Source organism: Lemur catta, chromosome 8 (assembly GCF_020740605.2).
Source record: "Lemur catta isolate mLemCat1 chromosome 8, mLemCat1.pri, whole genome shotgun sequence".
Classification (NCBI taxonomy): domain Eukaryota; kingdom Metazoa; phylum Chordata; class Mammalia; order Primates; family Lemuridae; genus Lemur; species Lemur catta.
Genome location: NC_059135.1, coordinates 17,851,838 through 17,863,073, shown reverse-complemented (window position 1 = coordinate 17,863,073; position 11,236 = coordinate 17,851,838). Strand labels below are relative to the sequence as shown.

Genomic DNA, 11,236 nt, shown 5'->3' with positions numbered 1-11,236 from the left:
AAAAAGGCATCATGCAGATAAGCAAGTCTGCAATAAGGCTGGTTCTGGGGCATGAAACCCAAGAACAGGGCCAAGAGGTGGGAGCTAAGGCAGAGTCCGGGGGTGGCACCAGCGGGGGTGACCTGTCTTCTTTGCTGCTGGGCTAAACGCCTCAGGGCAGAGGCCCCGAGCTCAGCAGCTGTCCTTCCTGGCAGAGCTCTTCCCCGAGGCCACAGACACACGTATCTCCACCTCCTCAAACCAAAGCTCCCACCTCCCAGTTAAGGCAGAACGGGATAAGCCGCAGGGGTGGCTACGCCCACTCCTGCTGGGGTCTTTGTAGAGGAGAAAGGCTGGTGGCACCAAGGGCCCCGAGAGTGCAGGTGCAGGTGCAGGGACCAGGAGAGAGAGCCTCTGTTACCCGTAGCTTGGGTGCTCCTGAAAAGAGGGTTTCTGTCCCTCCCTGCAGCCCTGTCACCCCCAACCCTAACCTTTGGACATTGTGTCTGCAAACACATGGGACACAGACGAGGACAGCTGTTTATAATTCTAGCCGACAGAGGCGAGTATGAATCAACATGTGAGGTGTGGGTGCAGACACACACACACCCACACAACAATACATCAGAGGCACAGCGAAGGGACCTGAGGTGCCTCGGGTCTGAGATACTTTAAAAGAGAAAGTTCCCCCACTTGATGTCCCACTCTGGTTCTGTTTGGTTTGACAACCTAGCCCACAGGTGGCCAGAAAAAGCTTGATTTTTCCTTGAAAGCAGTTGCTTTTCCATTCCCCAAAAAATATGGATCCCCAAGGAGGCTTGTTCCTTCTCCTCTAGGAGCGGGGAAGGGGAAGTTAGGGGGACCTGGTTAGTTTGGGAGGCTTTGGGTTTTTGCAGTTTCCATCACCCAGGGGATCTGAGTTCTTCTCCACCGTCTTTCTCTTTCTGTCTTCCTCTCTTCCCCCCTTCCCTCTGCAATTCACTTCCCTCTCCCCATGTTGCACTTTCTTCTCTCCTTCTCCAAAATTGGCCCAAAGTCCTCCTTCTGGATTCAAGGATGGTCAGGATTCCTGGGTCCCCTCCCCATGGGCCCCGTCCCCACTGCACTGGCCCAGGGCAAGGGGTGGGCTCATCTCTTCTGGCCGGCACTCAGCATGACCTTGGAGACGAAGTTGACAATGGCAGAGGCTGGCTGGTTGGGGTCAAGCTCCGCGAAGAGGTGGCAGGCGTTGTCCGTGGTGCTGCCCTGCTTCCGGGCCACGAAGCCAAAGAGCCTGTAGGGGTGGGAGGGGGGGCATGAGGGGGGCAAGAGCAGCCCCGGCCTGGAGAGCAGCCCAAGTGAGCGAGTGGGCTCGGCCAGGCCACCCCTCCCACCTGCCGAGCAGCAGGGCCTGGGGAGGCCCACGAGACACCTCTCTCCACCCACTGACCACAGAGTCCCACTTTGAGGGGTGGGAGGGGAGCTGGAAGTGACAAGACTGCACAGTGAGGGGTGGGGAGGAGACCAAAATAAAACGGAACATTCCCGGACGGGCTTCTCTCCTGCCCATCCCAGCCCCACCCGTACCGACTGTTCCTGCACACAGCGCACAAGCAAACGAAGACAACGCCGTCTGCCTGCAAAGGGCTTGGCCTCCTCAGACACCCCGAGGTCAGAGGGACACAAAAGGACAAGCGGGTCACCCCTCAACATACACGCACTTATTTTTCCTGTGCTCAAGAGGCTTGGGATCCCAGAGAGTAGGAAGGGAAGTGGACCCCTCACCCGCCCCACACTCATCCCCCACCCGCACCGTGACTGAGTGACCTAGCATTCCCTCTGCAAAACAGAGTTAAAAATACGAGGGCAGAGAACAGAATGTGAGCCCAGCTCCCCTCCCAGCCGGCGTGTTGCTAATTACAGTGAGATGGGGAAATCAGGACAGCTGCAGATTCCGATGGACACCCCTCTCCCTAGGACTGGACCACGGCCGCTACAATTAGCAAGGTCGGGTTCTGCCGGCTGCTGCGTGTGTGTTTTTGCATGCACACACACACACCACACGCATACACAACACACACATACACACATACACAATACATACACCACAGACACATACACACAGCACACACACATACAGACAACACACACAACACACACATAACACACACATACCAACACACACCACACGCATACACAACACACACACAACACACACAAACACGTATACACACCACACACACACAACACACACAACATGCACCCCACCCACACATGCATACACACACACCATGCACACATGCACAACACACATACACATATAAACATATATGCAACACATACACCACACACATACACACCACACACATACACATATACAACACATACATACACTGCACACCCCACACACATACACATATACACACATACACACCACACACACTACACATACATACAACACATAAATACCACACACATACACAATACAAACACATACCACACACACAATACATACATACCACATACAAACATAACACACCAAACATAGCACATACACATACATACACACCACATACATAACACCTACCACACCGTGCACATATACACACCACACATAGCACATACACATACACCACACACATAACACCTACCACACCGTGCACATACACACACCATACATATATACACACACAACACATACACCATATATACATACACACATGCTACACATACAGACCCACCATATACACACATCCCATTCACATATGCACACTATACATGCCACGCACACATGCACTCCCCCAAACACACACACACACACACACACACACACACACACACACACAGAGCCCTGCATGTCCTACAGCTCTGCTCTCACAGCTTTGTTTCAGGGGCCGGGAACACAGGACCAAAGGCCTGGGGTAACGCCTGGGTGTGGGAAGCGGGGTCCACAGAGCAGCCCCCAGCACCTCCTTTCCTGGCCTGGCTCAGGCCCTGTGCTACGGGGGTGGTCGGGAGGAGTGAGGGGCACCTCCCAGAGTGCCTCCCCAGCTGCTGGTATCTGCCCGGATGGAGCCCCGGCCCCACACTGGCCATGAGCACACCTGCTCTCCCCTTCTGTTTATTTCCCCGGCAGCTCCAAGGCGCCCAGCGCTGCCATCTGCGGGGGGGTGGGGGTGGGGTGGATCCAGGCAAGAAAGGTCAGTGGCCAAGGCCAGGGAGCCAGCCAGAGAGCTTATGCCTCACTCGCTCACCCTAGTCCCTCACCGGCCACACCCAAGGTGTCTGTCCCCTCAGCCTCTCCCTGCAGCTGCTGCCCCACCCATCTAAGCCTCCTTGGCAGGAAGCTCAGCCCAAAAGCAGCTCCTGAAGGGACCAAAATGAGGGATTTGCAGCATGGGGCCCAGCTCCCCTCTGTCCCTGACACCTGTGCCCCTCACGGAGAGGGGAGCCCGAGCACCTGCAGACACGAAGTTATGGCTGCCTGCTTGGCCGGCAGAGACACAAGGAGACGCCGGGACTGGACCCCTTGTGGACCCCTCCATCCCATGTGGCCCCTCTGAAATCCCCACGGTGGATCATGCGACAGACGGCTAGTGCATCCCAGGCATTCTGACTGAGGTGGCCTCCCTGCAGCCTCTTCCTGACTCCCCCCTGCACAACCTCTGTTCTTTCATTTCTTCATTGAACAAATATGTATCAGCCTCCCAGGAGCCAGACCCTCTCCTGCCTGCAGGGGGCTTGCTGCCAGCCCCTCCCCCAGAAACAGTCTCTCTCCTCATCCCACACTCATTTGGACCTGTCCAAATTGTACCTGCCTTTTAAGACCCACTTAAAAATATCTGTTCTTTCCTCAAACCTCTCCCGCTTCTCCCTGCCGGACGTGCACGCCTGCATTAGCGCCCGGAGGGGAGCTATACTTCCTGCTGCATCTCATCCAGCAATGGTTCTTCTTTAAAAATAACAGTGAAAGGTTTTCTTTTTCCAAAACAATCTTGTAGGAAGTCCAAATATATAAAGGTGAAAGAAGTATTTTATGGCTACAAATGTATCGATTCAAAAGCATAATGTTTACCCACTATAAAGTAAATCAGTGAGGAAAACGGGCTGTTGGGATGAGCCCATCCAAGTGAAATGTGAATTACAAATCACAGTGACAGTCTCATGTCAGCTTCAGACCCCAGGGTATTCCCATACTTGGTTTGGGGTTTGTGATGTTGAGAAAATCCTGCTTCTGTCTGATAATAGTAACAGGGTTTGCCCTCCCTTCTGAGCAGCTTAGTTGCAACCCCAGGGTCCTAAGGTTCCTTGCAACACAGTTTGAAAACCACAGAAACATCGTAGTGCTGTTTATACGCTTGTCTTATCTGCCGTGCCCGTGGGCCTCCTGAGGGTGGAGTCGGGGTCCCGGGCAGCTCTGAGCCCCTCAGACGCACCCGGGATATGCCGAATGGATGAAAGGACCCACCGCAGGCCCCAGGGCCATCCCCAGAACTCAGACATGGGCGCCCACATTCTGATGGGGAGGTCTAGCCCAGCCACGAGACGCACAGAACCTCACCAAGAAAGCAAAAATAGGAACAGAAGCAGCAAGGATTTGGGCAGAAAAGATCATTTAAACACCCCGTTCCCCACGGCCATCACCTCTCACAAAACTCAGTTTTCTATCCACTTCCCGAAATCCCTGCTGGTTCTGATCCGAGGAGAGGGTGGCCAGGCTAGAGACGGGGACTCTGGCCTTGAGGCAGGACAAGGCCAAAGGCCTGGCTGCCTTGTCAAGCTTTTCTCCAAAACTGAGTGACCTCTACACACAGGTCCCATCTGCCTCTCCCTACCCGCTGGCCCTGGATCCCAAACCTGCCCCCTGCTCCCCTCAACAGGGAGCACAAAGGCCAGCGGTCAGGTGGGGTAAAGAAGCCACACTTACTTAGCAGGGGCGCCTCCCTCTGTTTTCATCCACCTGCGGAGAGGAGGACAGGGCAGGGTAAATCGCGATTCCCTCCCCTGGAGCCCAGCCCGCCCACACCAGACCTCTGCAGAGGCAAAAGTGGCCCCATTCCCAGGCACAGGAGCCTCCCAAGATCACGCGGGGGCATTCAAGGCAGAGAGAACGCTGTGGCCTCCCAAGTGCCCTCCCCGACGTGGAGCAAAGCAGATTCAGGGTCGGAGACAGGCAGAGGGGGTGGAAGTGGCACTGAGTCCCCAGGAGGGTCTCCACATCTGAGGTCGGACGACTCAAAAGACGCCCCACACAACTCCTCACACACGGGCAGCTCTTCCAGCTGAACCAGGAATGCAGGTGCACACACATGCACACACCCGCACACACCTGCACACACGCTCCCACACACAGACTTCAGTGTTAAAGAGCTGAGTGGAAGAAGGCAAGGTGTCTGCAAGAAACTTACTTTCTTTCCTGTGGATCCAAGTCACAGAAGGTGACAGTGTTGAGGGGGTAGTGTCGTCTGAAGAAGAGCCTGCCGCACAAAGATCAGAGAAACAGAGAATGAGCACCCAAGCGACTGCTTCTCCCCTCCTTCCACCTGCAGCTCAGGCCACCTCTCTACCACCTGTGGCTGTCGTAGGTCACACAGCCTCTTGCTTATGCAAGACAGCCTGAGCTGCTCACTGGGGACAGACACAGACAGATGTGCCATAGGGATATGTCCCAAATGCTTCAGGCTGGGAAAGGAAGGAAGAAACTAACACTAAGGAATGAGAAATGGGGGGAGGGGGCCCTGGAGGAAGGAAAGGAGCCGGGACACTGTTAGGAGAGAGTCCAAGAGGAAGGCTCTGCTCTGAGGAAGCAGCGGCTTAGTAGCACTTGAGTTTACAGCTGTATAGCTGATGCAGGCAGATCCTGGTAGAAGGGTGGATGGGTAGGTGGATGGATACGTGGGTGGAGACACAGATGGATGAAGGGACAAACGGGTGGGGAGGATAGATGGGGGTGAATGGATGCAGGGATGGGTGGATCAACTGGTGAGAGGGTGAGCAAGTGGACGGCTGGATGGATGGATGGATGAGTAGCCAGGTAGGTGGAAGATGGAGGCAAGACGGATGGGTGGGTAGGTGAGTAGATGGGTGCAAGGGATGGATCCATGGGTAGATGGGTGGCTGAGTGGGTCACATGAAGGACAGTCCAACACAGACACAGGGAGAGGAGTCTTACTTTCTCTGGTTGTCAGTCAGAGTGATTCCCTGGGCAGAGACCTTGAAGTGAACGATGGTGGCAGCTGGCGTAGGATCAGCAGCCAATGTCTCAGATGTGGCTTTGGAGATGGCCTGGGGCCCAGTGAGGGACTCCATGTCCACAGAGTTAACAAAGAGCACGTTGCAGGCTGGAAGAAACCAACCCAAGGAGGAGTCATGGTAGCTGGGGTGGGTGGAGACAAGACCCCAGGTCCATTCCTCAGGGAGAAGGTAGCAGGTGAATTTCAGGCCAGCCTTGGGCCAAGGCATCTGCACATAGAAATGTGATCTGCCCAGAGACGTCTGGGTCTGAGAGAGGCGTCCAGCCTGCACCTGCAGGAGGGGCCAGGGTGGGAGGGGTTCAGAAAGAAGGGCCTGGGCAGGGATCCCGCCTCAGGTGACCACTCACCTGCCCCTTGCTTCAGCAGGTCGGCGGTTGAGTTAGCAGGGCCAGAGCTATCTTTCGATTCATCTGTGGGGTCTGAGACAAAAATTCAGCTGGAATTAAAACCCTAGAGCTGGAAAGAAGCAAAGGTTTGGCTGGGCCTAAGGTGAGCTCTGCAAATACCTCATGCGAGGGGCACTGCTTCTCATAACAGGCCCTGGCAGTCAGCCCTGGGGCCAGTTCTGCATGAATGTCTAAAGATTACTCTAAGTATCCAGCACGCTGGCTGAGAGCTCTGGAGTCCAGCAGAGCTGAGCTCAAACCCTCACCCCAGCACTTGCTAAGTATCCATAAAACAGAGGTGATGATGATAGTAGCCATGTCACTGAGTGTTTGAGATACTCTATGTAGTTTTTAGCCCAGTGCTTAGCAAAAAGCAAGCCTTCAAGAGGCAACTGGTGTTGCTGTTGTTTTGCATTGATGTGTCTTTGTGTAGATCAATAAGTGCCCTAATTCCCCTAATTCAATAAACCATTGATGCAACATAGCTATAATTTCAATATTAATAAGAATTGAGTGATGGATGCAATAGCTTGATTTAACCATTTCACAATGTATATATATTTAAACACCATGTTGTATGCCATACCTGATACAATTTTTATTTGTCAACTATATATTAATTATTTTTTAATCAGAAAAAAATAAGAATTGAGAATTGTTTACACCAGTGTTTCTCAGACTTTGGTGTGCAGACTTGTTAAAATACAGATTTCTGGCCCAATCCAGAGTTTCTGATTAGGTCAGCCTGAGAATATTTGCATTTTTAACAAGTTCCCAGGAGATGCTGAAGCTGCTAGTCTGGGACCACACTTTGAGAACCACTCGTTTACACACTTTAAATATCAAATGTTTTTTTAAATTGCTGAACTACTATAGTAAATCCCATAGAAATATTATTCAATTAGTATCTAAATCTGTGTGGCTAATAATTCTCTTTAAGTTGTATTTGAACTTTTAAAATAATAATATTAGTCAATTATCATTAATAATTGAATGAATTAGATTGGGTAAATAGAAATTGTCAAATAGTATCTGAGGTTTTACATGTGGGCATAACTCCAGGGGCTCTAAGAGAGACTAGACAGAGTCCCAGGGCTAGAGCCTCGGGCTTCGGGTGCTTAGTGAACAGAGAAGGTGGTGAAGGCAGACCAGCTCCCAATGCCTAGACCTTGCACTAGGGCCAGGCACCATGACCCCTGTGTGCTTGGGGACTGGGCAATAGAGGTCTGAGCTAGGAGGAGTTCTGGGCGTTCATCCGCCACCCTCCTGGGCCGACACACCTCTCTGAGAGACGCTGAACTCTCCCGCACCAGCCCTGCTGTCTCACTCAAATTCTGTCCTGTATGTCATCATGCTCTTGGGTCCTGTTCTAATTTCTCACATTCAAAAGAGGACTTGCTCCTCCCCAGCTCTATGTCCCCCCAGTCACGGCACACCCTCCCAGCCATACAGACGAGAAACTCCAGGGACAGGGGCCCCATCCTGTCCCTCCCGTGCCACGTGCAGCCCAGCCACCTCCTCCTCTGAAAGGTCCCCGGATCTCGTTCCTCTCCGTCCACATCAACCCTCAACACCTGCACCTGCCTCCTCCTCCCCTTCCCACTGACGCCCGCCTCATCCTCCAGGACTCGGCTCTCTCCTGATTGCCTCCGACTTCTAATGCCTCCCCTGGGATGAGGCTTGGCCTGGGGATTCAGTATGAATTTCTTGAAGGCTGCAGAGCATTTTCCAGAACAATCTGGCAAGTCAACTTATGTATGTTCCTGGAGTTCAGCCTTTTAATGAACTTTTTCTTCTTCTTTTTTTTTTTTTTTTTTGATAGAAAAAAAAAAGACAGTGGTTTTGAGTTTCCCCAGATTGGCAAAATAACCCACATCCTCCAACCCTGGGCCATGCTCCGGAGCGGTGGGCAGGGCCGAGACACGAAGGATGCCCATGCAAGGTGTGCTTGGTGAGCAGGAGTCTCGCATCCCTACCTCGGTTTGGAATAACCAGCTTGCACGGCAGAGCCAGCGGGATGATGGAGTGCTGGTAGACCAGGGCAGACAGGGACCCTGCGGGGAGGGAGACTGCGTCAGGGGAGTGCGCCTGGAAGCTGAGGCCTCGGAGGGCAGTGAGGAAACCCCACTCCCACCCTGCCACACGTAATAGTCACCTCTCCCTCGATCCACCTACAAAGCAGAAAATTCACCCCCTCTTTTTTAGCAAGATCCAAGGGAAAAGATTCCAAAGGCTCATCTAGCAGTCACAGGTTACCTAACAACTTGCCTTTGCAGAAAGTTCCTCCTAACCTCTCCCCTAAGTCCCTCCAGTTATTGGGGCCCCTCTCAGAGCAGTGCATTAGAAGTATCAGAGAGTTGTGGGATCAGATCCCAGCTCAGTCACTTATCTATGTGTTCTTGGGTGAAGTCTGACTTCGAAAAACCTCAGTTTTTATGTGTAAAATGGGGACAGTGGCATCTACCATACGGGATTGTTATGAGACCAGAGCAGTATAAGGCACTGAGACGGTGACTTTCACATAGTAGGTGGTCAATTAAGGCAGCTGTTGTTCTAATTGTTACTCCACTTACAATGATAATAATAAGTCTTAATCTCCTTGGACGGGACAAACAAATACAGAAAGGAATTTGGCAGAGTTAAGGAGCCACAGTACAGAGGGAGGGAAACCGCCACTGTTATTTTCTCTGCTGAGTCTGTGACAAGGGGGATGGGCAGAGCCCACGGTGGAATTTAGGGTCAGACCCCCATAGGACACCAGGACGGGGCAGAGACTGGGCCAGGCTATAGAGGTAGAGCGGGGCGGGGGCAGCTCACCGAAGTTCGGCTCGTTGGGGCACCCCTTCAGCTTGACTCCCCTGGGTCCGGTCTCTATCAGGAAATGCCTCACCAGCTCATGGGTCATGTCTCCTGGGATGAAGAGAAGGAAACGAGGACCGGTCACTTCTCATGGCTTCCTCCCGCCACCTCCAAGACTGCTTCATAACTGCTCCAATGTGCAGGGCCAGGGCGGGAGAAAGGGTGGAAGAGGCAACATGGCCAGAACCCCGTGGAATAGAGAGACCCCCACTCCTCCCTCACCCTCAGGAAACACAGCCCCGCAGTCCTGCTTCCCTGGTCTCCGACCCCAACTGTCACCAAGCCCAAGACATGCTCTTCCAAAGAGTCCCAGGACAGCAGTGTCCTGCTCAGCACCCGGGGCCTCCCCGCACCTCAGGTTCGACACTAAAGCTCACCTGTCCTCAGCTCCGTGCTGGGAGGTGAGGTTACCTTTTTTATTCTGCTGCATGATGGTCGGAGGGGGCGAAGACACCTTCATGGCCAGCCCGTAGGCCCCTCGGAAGGAGTGGCTGTCACGGATGATGAAGGCCCCTGGCTCCTGGTCCTTGAGGAGTGCGATAGCTGGATTGGGAGGGGCGAGGGGAGGAGAGAAAATGAGAAGTTGGTGGCAGGGGCCTCGCTTGCGTCTCATCGGGGCTATGGAGGTCATTCTGCCTTGGGTGAGACAACATTCTTTAAAGTTAGAATTCAAATGCTCCCAAGGGGCCTCCTGTCCTAGGACCGGCATCCTTTTTCCGTAGATGGCCAGAGAGTAAACATTCCAGGCTTGCAGGCCACGCGGTCTCGGTCACAACCACCCCACTCTGCCACTGCGGAAAGGAAGCAGCCTCAGACAGGCTGTAAGCCAACAGGTGTGGCCGTGCTCCAAAGACACTTCATGAACACAAACAGGCAGTGTCCCGACCTGAGCCACGGCCGCGGTGCTGCGCCCGCCCCACGCCCACGCACACCTCCCTCGAGAGCCTGAGGTGAGCCTCGTGTGCAGTCCCACAATCCCAGCTTTGTTTTTCTCTGTGCAACGCAAAAACCTCCCACATCCCGCAGATAGAGAGCTGAGGTTTCATAGTATCTTGGCTGATCTTTTAGTTTGCCCAGGAAAACCAAGGCTTTGCTGTTTTTAAGGACCCTCTCAAGGAGCGTTTACAACCACTGCTTCTGCCGGCCCACACTTCACCGTGCAAAATCCTTCTCACTGCCTGACTTCCATCCCGGCCCCTCTCTGAGACCACGACCTACTGCAAGGAGGACTGAGTCTGCCTCAGCCCCTGCCCAGGGCAGACGTGCAGGGCCTCCGATGGCCCGCAGAGCACAGCACTCACCCTGCTCCCTGGAGATCTCAGGCTTGTACCAATACTTGGAAGTGTCCTGGACAAATTTCACTTTAGCCCGTGTCTCGGGGCTGTTGTCTAGACGAGAAGGGGAGGAAAAGAAAGTGTTATGGGTTGAAATGTGTCCCCAAAAATGATATATCAAAGTCCTAACCTCCCATGCCTGGAAATGTGGCCTTATTTGGAAACAGGGTCTCCATGGATGTGAACAAATTAAGATGAGGTCACACTGGATGAGGGTGAGCCCTAATCCGATACGACTGGTGTCCTTTAAGAAGAGGAGAAGAAACAGAGACACACGGCGGAGAGCCAGGTGAGGATGCAGAGACTGGGGTGATGTGTCTACAGGCCACGGGGCACCAAGGACTGCCACAGCCACGACAAGCCAGGAAAGAGGCTGAGGAAGGAACACCCCTGCCAACACCTTGATTTTGGACCGCCAGCCTCCAGAACTGGGCAGGGACACACT

General features: G+C 53.4%; 1 protein-coding gene across 5 annotated transcripts in view; it reads right to left on the bottom strand.

Annotated features, from left to right (window-relative positions):
- Positions 1 to 498: 498 nt before the first annotated feature.
- Positions 499 to 11,236, bottom strand: part of TNS1 (tensin 1) — a 165,411-nt gene continuing 154,673 nt past the window's right edge. For all 5 annotated transcript variants that reach the window (XM_045560112.1, XM_045560114.1, XM_045560111.1 and 2 more), the window contains 9 exons: positions 10,759 to 10,845; positions 9,869 to 10,000; positions 9,416 to 9,508; positions 8,575 to 8,652; positions 6,560 to 6,631; positions 6,131 to 6,299; positions 5,367 to 5,435; positions 4,886 to 4,918; positions 499 to 1,252 (listed from right to left, as the gene is read on the bottom strand). In XM_045560112.1, coding sequence (XP_045416068.1) covers positions 1,108 to 1,252; positions 4,886 to 4,918; positions 5,367 to 5,435; positions 6,131 to 6,299; positions 6,560 to 6,631; positions 8,575 to 8,652; positions 9,416 to 9,508; positions 9,869 to 10,000; positions 10,759 to 10,845 — 878 coding nt within the window. In that variant the 3' untranslated portion in view covers positions 499 to 1,107. The remainder of the gene's footprint in view (positions 1,253 to 4,885; positions 4,919 to 5,366; positions 5,436 to 6,130; positions 6,300 to 6,559; positions 6,632 to 8,574; positions 8,653 to 9,415; positions 9,509 to 9,868; positions 10,001 to 10,758; positions 10,846 to 11,236) is intronic.